This window comes from Gobio gobio, assembly GCF_949357685.1.
Source record: "Gobio gobio genome assembly, chromosome: 11".
Classification (NCBI taxonomy): domain Eukaryota; kingdom Metazoa; phylum Chordata; class Actinopteri; order Cypriniformes; family Gobionidae; genus Gobio; species Gobio gobio.
This window is the reverse complement of record NC_137104.1, coordinates 48,772,130-48,787,340: the sequence shown is the minus strand read 5'-3', so window position 1 is coordinate 48,787,340 and position 15,211 is coordinate 48,772,130. Positions and strand designations below refer to the sequence as shown.

At 38.2% G+C, this 15,211-nt stretch overlaps 1 protein-coding gene across 5 annotated transcripts in view; it reads right to left on the bottom strand.

Moving 5' to 3' along the window:
- Positions 1–15,211, bottom strand: part of hivep1 (HIVEP zinc finger 1) — a gene marked incomplete at its 5' end in the record, with an annotated part of 86,356 nt that overhangs the window by 8,875 nt on the left and 62,270 nt on the right. For all 5 annotated transcript variants that reach the window (XM_079829482.1, XM_079829485.1, XM_079829483.1 and 2 more), the window contains 2 exons: positions 5–1,676; positions 4,468–4,521. In XM_079829482.1, coding sequence (XP_079685608.1) covers positions 5–1,676; positions 4,468–4,521 — 1,726 coding nt within the window. The remainder of the gene's footprint in view (positions 1–4; positions 1,677–4,467; positions 4,522–15,211) is intronic.

Genomic DNA, 15,211 nt, shown 5'->3' with positions numbered 1-15,211 from the left:
TTGCCTTTGTAGCTGGGCATGGCTGCCTCCTATTGGAGATTTACAATGCTGATCTTCATCCTCACTAACAGAATCTTGTAGAGGACTTGTGCAATCCACTTCTTTCAGTGAGGACAGAACCATTACATTGGACCGTAGGTTTGCTGGCTGGAAATCCCTTTGTCTCTGGGCTGTGGCATGTTCAGGTGTTGAATCTATTACTCTTGGGCTGTCTGCACGCAAAGGCGAAACATTTACAGGGTGGACAACCACTTTAGGGAGAGCAGCAGTGACCTTTGGCTCACATCCTCTCTGTATAGCCAATGGTTTCAGGGTTTCAAACACCAACAAATGCTCGGATTCTCCTTGGCTTCCTGGTACCATGCCTGCACTCTGCAAACTGCTTTCAGATAATGCTGTTAGGCTGCTCTGTGAAGAATCTGGGTCCAAGTCAGCTGCACTACCTTCTTCATCACTGTCCCCGCTTTCCTCCACATCAGAATGTGTTGGTAGACCTTTGTCAGACTCTTGGGAGAGGGATCCACTTCCGGAGTCTTTAACCAAACCCAGTTTGATGGCATGTGCATGAGACTTCTTATGCTTGTATAAGTTGCTCTTTGTCTTAAATGAAAAACCACAAGTCACACATGGGTACGGTCTCTCTCCTGTGTGGGACCGAATGTGTTTTAGAAGCACACTTGGCTTGGCACAAGCTCTTTTGCAGTATTCACAGACATACTTCCCTTGCTTTTTTGGCTTTTGATCTTTTGCAGAGATATCAGATACTTGACTTGCGCCAAAGTTGACCACAGTTGTCATCTGAACAGGGTTGAAACCAGGCGTGACGGGGACTTGAATTGAGTTGGGTACTGTGGCTGACAGAGACTGGCATGTTTGAACTACAGGGGGCTGGCTTTGAGGGAAACCACCTGATCCAGATGGAACAGGTGCATGCGTCAAGTTAAGTGAAGGACCCACACTGTAGCTTTTCTGGAACCCTGGTTTGTCCTGCTGACGATTTCCTGACATGTTCACATACTGCTGTGCTGTGTGTTGCCCTGTAGATGCCACACTGCTGTAGAAGTGTTTGGCTGCGTTGAATTGTGGCACAAATGAGGGTTGTGACTGGACATTGAAATTAAGAGCAGGCATAGCCACAGCATAGTCTGAATATGTGACAGGAATGGAAACGGATTTCCCAAGATGTCCTATTGAACTGCTGTTCTTCCTTTCTGTCAATGTATTGAAATCTGGCTCCATAGCCTTGAGCAATACCTCAAGGGGAGCACTTGTGTGAGAGGGAGATGCGTTATTGCTGCTGTTGCCACACCAGCCTTTTGTCCGCACTGGCCCTGCAGCACAAGGTTCTTCAGAAGAACTTTTGTGGCTGAGAGCCTGTGGCTCTGAGGTTGATGACTCCTTGTGCTCCACTTTTACTGCTCTAGATTCAGATGCCTCCTGCGGTGCATCTTCAGCATCTTTAGGGTCAGGCAATCCATGCAATGGACTGCTAGAAAAAGAAGAAGAGGATGTGGCTTCCTTGGATGAAGAGATGTTTGGAGAAATGGATTTCTTGGTTTGTGATTGCTTTTTGACAGGAGATTTTGGTATTTTCTTTAGCTGGTTTTGTACCACAACTTTTTTCCTCTTCAGTCCTTTAATGCCCTCAGAGTTTCTGCCAGTACTTTCATTTGTGTCTGGAGGAAGAAAAAAAAAAGAAAGAATGTAATGAACAACCCAAACAACATTCAACAGTACTCTGTCCAATAACTTTTGAGATTTTTTTCAGATAATTGAAAAAAATAATCTATGAAATATTCCTTATTTAAATAGACACATCTTTATGACCATCCTGAGAAAAGAAAAAAAAACACATAAAATCAAAAACTTTGGGTTACACAATTACTTGAAAAGATTTGTAAAGGTTAAAATATTATTAAATTAGAGACAGTTTTTGAGTTTCCAAAACTTAGAATAAATGTCCTTGATTACATTTTATTATAACCGGAATCTTGCAACAACTGGCTTAATTAATTAGACATATTACTGTAATTATATTTTTATTTTTGACAGTTTTGACTATGCAGTACAGTGCAGAGCAGAGCACAATAACATCTACACCTCAAAACAGACAAAAAAGGATCAGAAAAATCCTTCATACCTTAAAAAACAAATTAATCTCTATTAGTGTGCTCTACATAGGATTCTTGATCCAATGTAGCCAACATTTATGTAATCTATCAACACACAAATTACACGGGCATTTTCCTGTCAATCTTCAAAACAAACACCCATGTGTTATTTTCTACTTTCATTTCCTCCCCCTTTGGCAGAATACCTTTCAACATGCAAAGTTCGTGAGCAAAACAAAATCAACCGTAGATTGCACTTTCCACAACACCTAAACATTAACATAAACTCTAGGTTTTACAGCACAAATTACCTGAAATTCAGACAAAAAGATATGCAGACAAAACAACAACAGCAAAAATCTTGCTATATCAGACCAATCAAAACATACCTATGCAACGAGTGCTGTTGACGTGTACTGTAGACAAAGAACTTCAATATACGGTGAAAAAAAAATACAATCCTCTTCTTAGCAAACCCAGTTCACTATAAGCTGCATCAGTGCCTCTGACAGCTAGCACATAGACAAGACTGTTTTGGAATCTAGAAGATCTCCTGAGCTGCTACTGAGGCCCACGCATCATTATGTACAGAACCCACTCTCTGTTTCTCAACCCTCTGTCACCATCCCTCTCTCGCTCTCTCTCTCTCTCTTTCCAAACCCTCCCTAACTTGCTCTCCTACATCTCATTCAACATAGCAATTGTGTTAGTTAGGATGAGCCTTACCTTGTTCTATTCTTCTACAAGCTCTCGGTCAGTTGGCAGAGAAAGACAATAAGACATAAGTTGCATGCAGGTGTTTATGTGGATGAATAAGCTTGTGTGAATTCATAAATTCTGTCCCGAGATTGAACGTCGCCCAGATACTCTGGGCAACAAGACTTGAGCACCTAAGTCAACATCTGGCAGAAAACAAATCACTATTAATTTGGAAAAGGAAACCTGCCGTAGAGCATACACAACTGAAAACTTGTTCACAATTACGCACTGATGGGCAGAGTTTACCGCATTTGCTGTGTTTGGATTCCCTGTGGTCTTAAAGTTGTACTGAAGGCTCTTTGTGTGCCTTGCGCCAAGTAGTTACAAAACACATAACCAAGCCTGAACATCTGTGGCAACCCTGCACTTATTAGGGTTTCCCTTCTTCACTTTGCTTGGCATGGTTGGTGGAGAGAAGTGGTTAGCATTAGAACTACACGGTTATCAATTCCTGGATGCCTTAGGAATTCCCCAGAAATCCAAATAGCCTGTTAGGATTTCACCAACACTTCAATCAAATTTTTTTTTTCCTTAAGACAACTTCCTTACATGTTTTTAGAAAGAGGATATGAGGACATCTGTGAGCTCTGAGCTAATTAACCGCCTTTAACAGATTTAGGATTAACACGGAGATGACCGGTGACATCACTGCCTGTTGTATTTTGAGAATGGGTTTATGTAATATTGAACCAGTTGTGATGTAACCCGTCCCAACATGAAAACTAAGACAAATAAGGCCAAGATGAACCTATTAATAACCTAATATTTCAAATGAATACTTTCATGCTACGATGGTAGATGAATATGGTAATTGTATAGTAATATGGTAACAAAGAATTCAATTTAAGAAAAGAAATTCCATAACAGTATCATGGTACCATGTCTTCACATAAACTAAGACTACAACAGCAATTATACACTTCTTTTTTTTTACTTTTTGCTTTTACATAATCTATAACACTTTCCCATTCCAGCCTATTATGCAACAGCTATGCTGTTTTTCCATGTACGCTGGTGAAATGCAGATTTGAAATGGCTGCTCCATGTGTTTTCTGTTTAAACCAAAGACATGTTAACTGCCGTGGTGCAGAGTGTGGCGGGTACGTTCACAGCAGAGCTAAATGTGGTGGCCGCAGGTGAAAGCCAACAGAGGTGCTGGAACTTCAGGAAACCCCCAGGACATCCAACGCACCCTCGAAAGCAACACGCTGGCAGCCCAGAGAACCTCAGCATAGATGCAGTCCAGTACAAGTAAGATCCTTTGTCCTTTAATCTACAAGTAAAGGGTGTGGCAGAACATTTAAACACTAAGAAGCCAAATAAAGCTGTGTCTGAAATTTTTCTCAAAATTTTGCCCCGGATTCCACACAGAAAAGCTTCTTTCTTGGAAACTTAATGAGCAGAGCGATTCAACTGCTGCACAAAGACCCAACAATTCCCCTTTAAAGCAACAGACGTGCTCGTACCACTCTGAGAAAATGAAATAGCTTAGGTACTGGATGTTCTGGTATTGAGGAGGGGGAGGAGAAAAAAGCTTCCTGTGGACGTAATTTGAAAAGAACCGTCACAGAAATGTTATTTATATGATGAATCATACCTTTGTGTCCAACTTTGGGGTCTTTGAGCTCCTTCTGTGCTTCCTCTATTTTATCTGAAACAGGAAAGAGATTTCCATTTTAGCCACATGGTTGGATAATTGTAATAAGCTTAAATTATGGTACAATTCAGGACAGAGTGATGTAATATCAAAGTAAGTCAAATGTACAAGAAGTCATTTATTATCCGGATTTTTAATGACCAAAAGTATAATTTTTGGTCAACAAATAATATCAAGACTTAATTTTACAACAGGATTACAGGTGTTAGAGGTGGATATTTCTGTATTCCTAATGTTAAACATGTTGTGTAATATAATATAATGTTGGCCTGTAAAAAACACTATCATTCCTGTCTATCATCTCACAGGTACAGCAGACATTTAATATTTCATATCATCTTCTCTGTGTGTGGGAGGGATATATGCACACTGAGAATATACCCAATATTAGAATGGAATTACTGATTATTATATAAGACCAGCCAGGACAGTGTGTACTGAGTGTGTGGTTGTATGTAGGCATGTACATGAGCTGTAAGGGAATGAGAAGCAATCATCTCCTTTCACTACCTTAAGTCACACACCCATACACACACAGCCATGGCATACACAAATACACAAAAAAAAGCAGAACAGATGTGTGGTGTGTTTCGACCACAAAACCCCATTACAAAGCATGAGCAAACACTAGTTTGCTTTGAAAACAATGCCTCACTGTGAAACGAGAACCGGAGCAGTTTCGGAAAGAATTCTTGCTTGCTGTTTGGCCACTAAGAGACTCCCAAACACTGCTTGGATCACTGTAATGGGAATGACACTCTTCGCTGCATGGGGAACAGGGTGGAGTTGTGAGGGGGTGCCCAGTGACCAAGGTTGCAGCATGTTATGTCATGATGAGTGGGCTGAAGGCACACCCTTGATTAACACCCCTCTCTTTCTCTATGCAAGCTCAATATGTTATATAACCCAATCTTAGCGAATCTTTTCCTTCAACCCACATCCAGCATCACTTACCACACAAGGCCTGGTGAAAACATATTTGACAGCTAACAGTTACTGTATGCAAGTGTGCATGCGAGTATAATTCAGGGGCAAAACAATCTCTGAGCCCGGGTTTGACAAAACTTTAATCTTAACAAATAGCTGAACAATTGGAATTTGTGCAATACAAAAGGTACAAACATGGAGAAACTTTTGATGAATCTAGAAACAATGAGTCATCCTTGTTATGCAGTACATTTTCATGAATATATATATATATATATATATATATATATATATATATATATATATATATATATATATATATATATATATATATATATATATATATATATATATATATATATATATTCATGGAAATATATATATATAATTATATATAATATAATATATCATTATATATAATATAATATATCATTATATATATATATATATATATATATATATATATATATATATATATATATATATATATATATATATATATATATATATATATATATATATATATATATATATAATTATTAAACAGTGTTTAAGATTGAAATCATATCATTCGGTTTTTTGTATCACAGTCACATTTAAATGTCTCAAACAACATATTTTCTAGAAACGCTTTCCTAAATTAAAACACAAGCATATTAATTTATTAAAAGTTGCAGAGTTGAAAATGTCAAGCAGCATTACACAGCAAAATCCGCCACTGGAGGTGAAAAAAAAAAATCCCAGAAAAAGAGAGAGAAACTTTAAAGAGATAGTTCACCCAAAAATGAAAATTATCCCATGATTTACTCACCCTCAAGCCATCCTAGATGACATTCTTCTTTCAGACGAATACAATCAGAGGATATATTAAAAATATCCTGGCATTTCTAAGCTTTATAATGGCAGCCCAAAATTTGAAGCTCAAAAAAGTGCATCCATCCATTATAAAAATAATCCACACGGCTCCGGGGGTTAATAAAGGCCTTCTGAAGCAAATCGATGAGTTTGTGTAAGAAAAATATCCATATTTAAAACTTTATAAAGTAAAATATAGCTTCCTCCAGACTGCCTTCTGTATTCAGCTCATGAAGAAAGTGTAGCGCCTCACCCAGTTCAAAACGCTTACGCTACGTCTGATGTCATCGTTGTGCCAGTTACGCTTTATTTTGTAAGTTTAATACGGTCTGTCGGAAGCTAGATATTTTACTTTATAACGTGTTAAAAATTGATATTTTTATTACACAAACCCATCAATTCGCTTCAGAAGGCCTTTATTAACCTCCGGAGCTGTGTGGATTACTTTTATAATGGATGGATGCACTTTTGGGGTTAAAATTTTGGGCTGCCATTCACTGACATTATAATTCTTGGATTTGCCAGGACATTTTTTTAATATAACTCTGATTGTATTCATCTAAAAGAATGTCATATACACCTATGATGATTTGAGGGTGAGTAAATCATGGGGTAATTTAAATTTTTGGGTGAACTAACCCTTTAACAGCAACAGTTTAAACAAAAAAACACTAAGTAATACTAAGGTCAGCATGATCCGTGAGAGCCTGGACTTGCTCCTTATCTCTGGAGGGCTCATCTAATCCCTAAGAATGGAAACTCCTCTCAAAGTCTCTTCCATTGCATCACATCACTGTTCACTCGTTCTCGTAACACTTAACCACCTCGAGCACTGCATCACAGTCATCACCAATTATAACACCATCACAGTCTGCACCTTCATCTGGGGGATTTCTGGGTGCTGAGTCACCACAGACGTTTATAGGCTTGAACCGTTTGGTCTGACCATAAATTCAGATTTATCCAACCCTCATCCGTTTGGAGCAATAAATGGAGCATATGGAAACCAGTGTCTGAGGGATCAGATAACTGTTACTTAATGAACCGCAAATAGGACCCCTAGTCCACCCAACCCTCTCCCCGAATTCCTAGGGTAAGATGGTGTTCGAGAACTCCACCGAGGCCTGTGAACGAGAAATCCAAATCTGAATATTTTGGTTGAAGCAAAAGAGAGTGGTTGCAGGTGCCGTTTCCTCAACCGTGGACTGAGCGAATGCAAAGCGGCCTCAAACACAAGAGCACTGTTGAGCAGAGTGACTTCTTTGCATACTTTAGGAAAATCATTGCCAGAGATAATTGCACTTGGTTTCAACTGCTACATGAGATTAACACCGTGTCCTAACCAGGAAAAGTGTCCAGTGACAAGTAACTTGTCTGCCCACACTGAAAAAGCAAATGCTGCATGACACAACACAATCACAACCAATAAGAGGGAAAAAGAAGCCCAAATTATACATTGGCTTGGGGCAGTACCCTTAAAGGGTCATTGTACCTTATCTAGCCTTTCAAAGAGACTTACATTAGTACCTTAGAGTAGTAATATACCCTTAAAGGGCACAAATGAAAATTCTGTCATCATGTGTCATCGTCCCAGACTCATAAGACTTTTATTAATCTTCAAAACACAAATGAAAGTATTTTTAATTAAACCTGAGAGTTTTCTGTCACTCCATTGAAAGTCTAGGTAAACACTTAAAAGATCTAAAAAGGTTATAAAAGATTCCACATGAATTGAGCAGTTTAATCCAAATCTTGTGAAGAGATACAATTGCTTTACATGATGATCAGATTTATTTTAGGCTTGTATTCTACAATGTACCTTTTGGTGGTACAAAGTTGTCCCTTTAAGGGCACTACCCCAAAGATGAGCCGTTGTGGCAGAACCTGATTTCACCATTTACAACATGTTCCTGGATCAACGCGTTTGTTCATCCTGGAACAACATTCCAACCAACCAATCAGATTTGAGGGACAAGTTCACAGTTTATGTCAAGTTTTGGCTTACAACCAGGGTAAGGTGCTTCTACATCAGTGTTATTCACCTATCATTCCCCACTGACTTTAGGGATAAACTATGGTTAGGATTAGGGGATAGGATTAGGACTGAAATTTCAGATAGAAATATGTTGTCTTACTTGGCAAAATCACTGTTACAGAGCTGTTTTTGCACATTTTGTTCTGAAAGTGTAGGAGAATCTGAAAATGTTTCAGATGTAGGCCTCTATATTTGTGATTCGAGTTTCAAAAGGCATGTTTTTTAACCTACATCACAAATACACGGTCTGATGACCTGACAGGAAAGGAACCTCATGACAAAATTAAGAGTGAAAGAAGAACAGAAACACTTCAGAAAGTTGCTAGTCATGGACACAATGCAAAGAATCTCCTCTAGAGATTTTCTCTTCCTCTTTTTCCTCTATGATGGTGTTCTATAATGAGTCTGTAGATACGGTGGATCTACTGTAATGTTTTGAGTGGAACTCCTTGAACTGTAGACCAATTGCTGTTGCTATTAAATGGCATGGAGATCGACTGCTATTCATTGCAGTTGCCATATGGGACAAACCGCTGTAGATGAGCAGTGGTTGGTCCTCTCTCTCAATCCTTCTCCAAATCTCTCCATCCTCTCCCACACACATTCTTTCCCCCAAAACACACGATTTTCCTTCCAAAACAGCGACCACACCAACTCCAAACCTCAGATTCGGTGGAACACTTAGCAAGGGGATTTGGAAAACAGAGTTGCTGCACAAAGGTGCCAAATGAGGACAATAATACAGGCTGAAATTTCCCCTGGTTAATGCTGCCATGACAACCAGGAATTCTGAAGCGGCTTTCTTCTTTGAAGAAACACGCACTGGTCATCTTGACTGGTCCAGGAGACTTCATTAGATGCTATCGTATGTGCGCTAACGGCATAGAGGCTAATGGAAATTTAATGTGATCAGAGATCTGGATTTAATGGCCGTGGCAGTATGAGCAGCATGTGGGTATAAATATCACATGAGTGGGTGGTGCTTATTCACAAACAAATTTTAAGTGAGAGCTGGACTGAGTGTACCTGTCCTAAAGAGCGGGGTCATTAGAAAAACAGTCTCAGCCTCAGACTGCTTGAAAACCGTCTGATGCATATCGCACACAGAAATGGCTTCCAATCTAACTGGGTGGCTTTAACCCTTAATCGTCCCTCAAGTAGGGTTTACGTTTGAGTCCCTTGGGGTCAGATAGACCCCAGACTTTTACAGAGCGATTGCATAAGAAAATATAATTTTTTTACATGGAAAACTATATATCATTTTTTTTATTTACTTCTCAACTATACATTTATGCTGTGTTTTTGTGGGTATTTGGTAGTTTTTTACCTATTTACTGCACAAATACTTAACTATGTCTTAAATTGGCTCATTAAAATTTAATTTTTTAAGCAAAAATCACTTGAATGATGATCTTAAATAAATATAAATAGTTTTTGGACATTGCTCTATGTGTTAGGGATAGAATACCGCCATCTGTAGGTTTGTGGAAAAACTTTAGGAATTATAGTTAAAGAGAAAGAGAGTGCAATGACCACATTATCCACTAGAGGTCCATAGGGAAGTTATGCAAAAGTTAAGCTGCCTTTCATCTTTCTTTTATTTGCCCTTTTCCCTCTCTTTCTCATGATTGTTCCATGTTGCATTTGTGCTCTAGTATTTGTCCTTCATTTATGTACGGAATTTTTTCAGATTTATGCCAGTTTTGTTGATTTTATTTGCCAGTTTCTATAAAAATGCTCTCTGTTGCAGTCACACACATGTGTGTGTTTGTGTTTGTGTGTGTGTGTGTGTGTGTGTGTGTGTGTGTGTGTGTGTGTGTGTGCATGTGTGCATGAGACAGAAAGTTCGTTCCACTTTGTGTTTATGCTCTAGGACCAGATCTTGATATAAATGTAGGCATTTTCACATTTATACTGGATTTAGTTGATTTTTTTTTACAAACAAAGTGAAAAAAAAGCATTTTTTACATTTTCCCATTCATTGCCAAAATCCAAAAAAATGCTCCAGACACCTGTGTTTGTGTTTGTGTGTGTGTGTGTGTGTGAGAGTGAACATGCTTGTTCCATATTATATTTGTGCTCTAGTATTAGTACTTCATTTATGTATGAAAATCTTTCAGATTTATGCCAGTTTTGTTGATTTTATTTGCCAATTTCAATAAAAATACTCTCTGTTGCAGTCACACACATGTGTGTGTACGTGTGTGTGTATGAGATAGAAAGTTCGTTCTACTTTGCGTTTATGCTCTAGGACCAGACCTAGATATAAATGTGGAAATTTTCAGATTTATACTGGATGTAGTTAACTTTTTTTGACAAAAAAAGTGAAAAAAAATTATTTTTTACACTTTCCCATTCATTTTCAATGTGGGGTCAATCTGACCCAGAGGGACTTAAACGGTAAAAAAAATTTTACACACCTTTAGAAAAAAAATGTTTGTGCATGTTTAGATAGATTATTTAGGAAAAGTCACAGAGTCTCATGGCCCTGAGATGAAGGGAACACTTTTAAAAAGTCCATTGGGTCAGCTGGACCCCAAGGGACGATTAAGGGTTAAGTAAAATGCATTTTTGAATCATTTCTTCAGCCGCTCTCCGGGTCTGGCGGTAGCACTTTTAGCATAGCTTAGCATAGATCAGTGAACCTGATTAGACCGTTAGCATCTCGCTCAAAAATGACCAAAAACTCAAAAATTTTCCTATTTAAAACTTGACTCTTGAAAACTTGACGCCAGAAATGATGAGATAATATTAAAAATATCGATATGACAGTTTTTCCTTATGGTATCAATGTCAAAATTGAGGCCAGTGAAAAACCACAGCCACAGTGGGTGGTGAGCAAAAAATGTATGTCAAGCCATGTGTATGTGTTTGTGTATATGAATAAATAAAGTACGAATTAAATCCCTACTGCTAAGCACTGTATATGCAGAACAATCGATAATAAATCTACCACATTTTATTTTAATATACAATGACAAAACAGACTGAACAGTATGTAGCATGTAAATCATCAGAGGCTGGCTGTGTAACACCGCTGTTAGTTTTCCACACCACGTGTTTTGACAAATAACAGAGTGGGTGTCAAAAGGTTAAAGTCATTTGCCTGATAGTGTTGGACTTGTTATGGCATACAGAAGTTGAGTGCCCGCAAACCAGCCGGGCTCACACACACAAACACACACTAAAGAAAAAAACAGCATACACTGCCTAAATCTATTATCAAGAGTGGATCACTAAATCAGAACGACTTGTCCGCGCACTTAACGGAGCATTTGTGCGTATGTCCCAGATGTGATCAAATCAGACAACATCTCTGCTGCCTGTCAATCTCTGGGAATCACGTGACTAAAGCATCTTATGCAACCTATGTGTCCTGTCATGCATGAAGTAACACCGCCACATTCACAACAACAGAAAGAACAAAAGAAACGCCATTCAGGAGGAAATATCTGCAAAAAAGAAAGGGAACTAAAGCACTTCCTTTGCATGCGTCTTATCTGGCGCCTTTGCACGCACACACATGCTTATTTAGAAACTAATATCCGAGCATGCAAGTACTCGACAGACACACTTCCATGGAATTCACTCCAGGATTCCCCCGAATCCAGCACTGCTGTTCCTAATCCCACGCTGTTCCGCAGGGAGAGATTGAGCCAGAAACCTCCGTTGATTGCTCAAGGATTTCCACAAACAACCGCACTGGATCAGTTTTACGATTTACACACTTATATTTTGCTGCAGGACTGAAATAACATCCGCCTAAAACATTTGTTATCAATTTGTCATGTCAAATCTGCTTGTTTTGAAATTGCACTGGGAAAAGCCTTTTGATTGCATGTACAGTAACCTTTTGCTCTCTGACCTTGCAGCATTTAAAAGTGTCATATTACATTTGTTAATGTGTTTTTTTCCCCCCTCAGTAAGATTAATAGACCCTTTTCACATTTCCGGGTTTGAATGAGAGAATACATTAAATATTTTTTTTTGTGTGCCCATTTGCTCAAATAGCAAAAGAAAAACGCCACAATAGTGATTTCACAACTTTCAAAAAGAGGGGATATTCAAGGGATATTGATAACGGCAGTCAAAAGAGAGAAATATGTAAATTTTTACCATCCCTCCCATAGAGGCTGTATTAGAAACACCCTCAAAGCAGCGGGAACTTGTTTTGTAATTTGAATCAAAAGTAATAAAATACAAAGTATTAGTGTTATAAATGTACATACATATAAAAAAAAGAAAAACAAAATGAAAATACAAAAAATGTTGCAGGATTCACGATATTGATGACCGTTAAAACGAGTCATCACAGTCTGTGAAAAGGGTCTATACTTTTATTCAGCAAAGACACATGATCATGTCATGTTATAAAATATACAGTTATTTTGAACTTTCTATTCATCAAAGAATCCTGAAAAAATGCATCAGGGTTTACACAATTTAATAGTGATGCACCGATCATGATTTTACATGGCCGATTCCGGTACCGATTTTTTTCAAGAAAACTAGCCGATTCCGATACCGATTTCCGATAAAAAAAAAAATAATTACACAATAAAAGAATGAAAGTATACATGAACAAGATGTTTATTTGGTATTTAACAGGCTAAATTGGCTTTTGGCTAATGAAAACAAGTCCGCAATCTAAAATTAACGGAAAATTGAATTGGAAATTAAAAGGCTGAAAGGTGATATTAAAGGCAACTGCATATTCTGCAATCCAAACAAAGATGTTACTTAAATCAGCATTTGTTTTTAAATTCAGTGTAAAGAAAAAAGTCTTTACCAGTGAAATTAAATAAAACCAAAGTATATAATTGTTCCAAAATGTTAAATCAAATAATGTTTAGTGCAACGGAAAAAACTAAGATGCTACAGCAAGTGCTTTTTAAATCAAATTAAGTCAATGTAATTTTAAGGTAAAATAAAAATGATCATCCTATAGGCTACAGAACTGATAGTATTTCATTTCAAAAGTGCATGCATGTTCTTCTTTAGGCTACAAAAATAAGTATTTTGGCTTTGTCACAATTTAGTCTGTTTCGTTCTCATCCGATCCAACACGTGAGAAGCTGAGCTGAACAAACGCTCACTATCTGCGCTTGTGCAGGCGCAGAGAGGTAAGCTTGCGCAACTTCAGCTCGCGCAGGAAAGCGGCTCTTCATTCCCTTCAGCGTATCTCGTCTCTTCCCTCAGTTCTCCAGTTTCCGTTTGTAACACACAAGTGACATGTTCGCGAATGATTGCAATATAGGCGTATGAGCACGCGGGCGCACAAAATCGGCAGAAAAATACAAAGAAAACTGGTTGTGCGCTAGAAGCTAAAACCGGCCGGTTCCGGTTTTTGGCCGGTCAACCGGTGCATCCCTACAATTTAATATGAAGCAGCACAACTGGTTTCAACACTGATAACAATATGAATGTTTCATGAGCTGCAAATCATCATTTTAGAATGATTTCTGAAGGATCATGTGACACTGAAGACTGGAGTAATGATGCTGAAAATTCAGCTTTGGTCACATGAATAAATTACATTTTCGCTTGTTTGTCCATTTGCAATCGTTTTGTCGTTCACTTCAGCGATGATAAAGACCCATTCATTTGCTTTTTTTTACTGTATTTTTGATCAAATGAATGCAGCTTTGGTGAGCGGAAGAGACTTCTTTCAAAAACATTAACAACTCTTAACTAGGGATGCACCGAAATGAAAATTCTTGGCCGAAGCTGAATATAATAAAACACTTGGCCAAAGGCCGAAGCCGAATACCGAACGCGTTTTTTCTTTTTCTTTTGCCATTTTTTTCACCATTGCATAAATTAGCTTTTTTTTACTATTTTGTCTTGCGTTTAAAATAAATTACAAAAATATTTATTTAACACTGAACATTTTTAGCATTCCAGCAGACATTAGACAAACAAAGCACAATATTAATTATAAAAAATATTTTTATTTGGCCATCTTATCTTATATTTGGCCTATTATGCCTACGGGTATCATAATCAAATTTTGTTTGTTCGTTCATGAGAGGTTTTGCAAGCTTGTATAACTCAGCACTGAATAAAAACTCTGGCGGTTTGAGCAGTGAGTGGAGTCTGACTAACTTAAAACATATCGGCCATTGCGTACAAGAGATCAACAACTATGTCACCGCTGCAAAAACCAGTAAATGGATACATTTGACGTTCTACAGACACAAATATGCACTGGAGCATTTGCCAATATATTATTACAGTATCAACTGAGGGTGATCTTGCTTGCATTTGAGGGTGCTTAGACAATTCAGCAGAACAGTGTCTGCAAACGGCAATTTCAACGTCTTTCTAGGGCACTTTAAAACCTTGTTTATACTCGCCGCGTCCGCACGAGCGCGAGGGTGCGCGCGGCAAAAAAGATGTCATTGCAGAGTGCCAAGCGGACGAGGTGTGCGCAGTCAGCGGAGCCAGACGAAAGTATAAACAAGGCTTAATGCTTCCACACTTCCGACATTTGCTGCATTTAGAAGCGTGCGCGCCTCTCTCACACACGCTGGTTGCTATATATGATTGCGTCATCAAAAACCTCATTGTTCTGTAAAATGTATTCAGCCTTTTCACTTATTCCCGAAAGTACCGAAAGTACAATTTTTGCTATTTTAGGCCGAATAATTTCGGTTGCCGAACATTCGGTGCATCCCTAATCTTAACGACCACAAACTTTCGATCATGTATAATGTTAGACCATTCTTACATTTTACCTTACCGTGACTAGATGGGCCGTATCTAAACACTGAAATGTAAATGCTCTTTTTTGACTGGCAAGCAAATTTTGAGTTCTGAAAGTTTTCATAGCTTTCATAGATTTTCTCATAGATTTTTCCGGGGAAA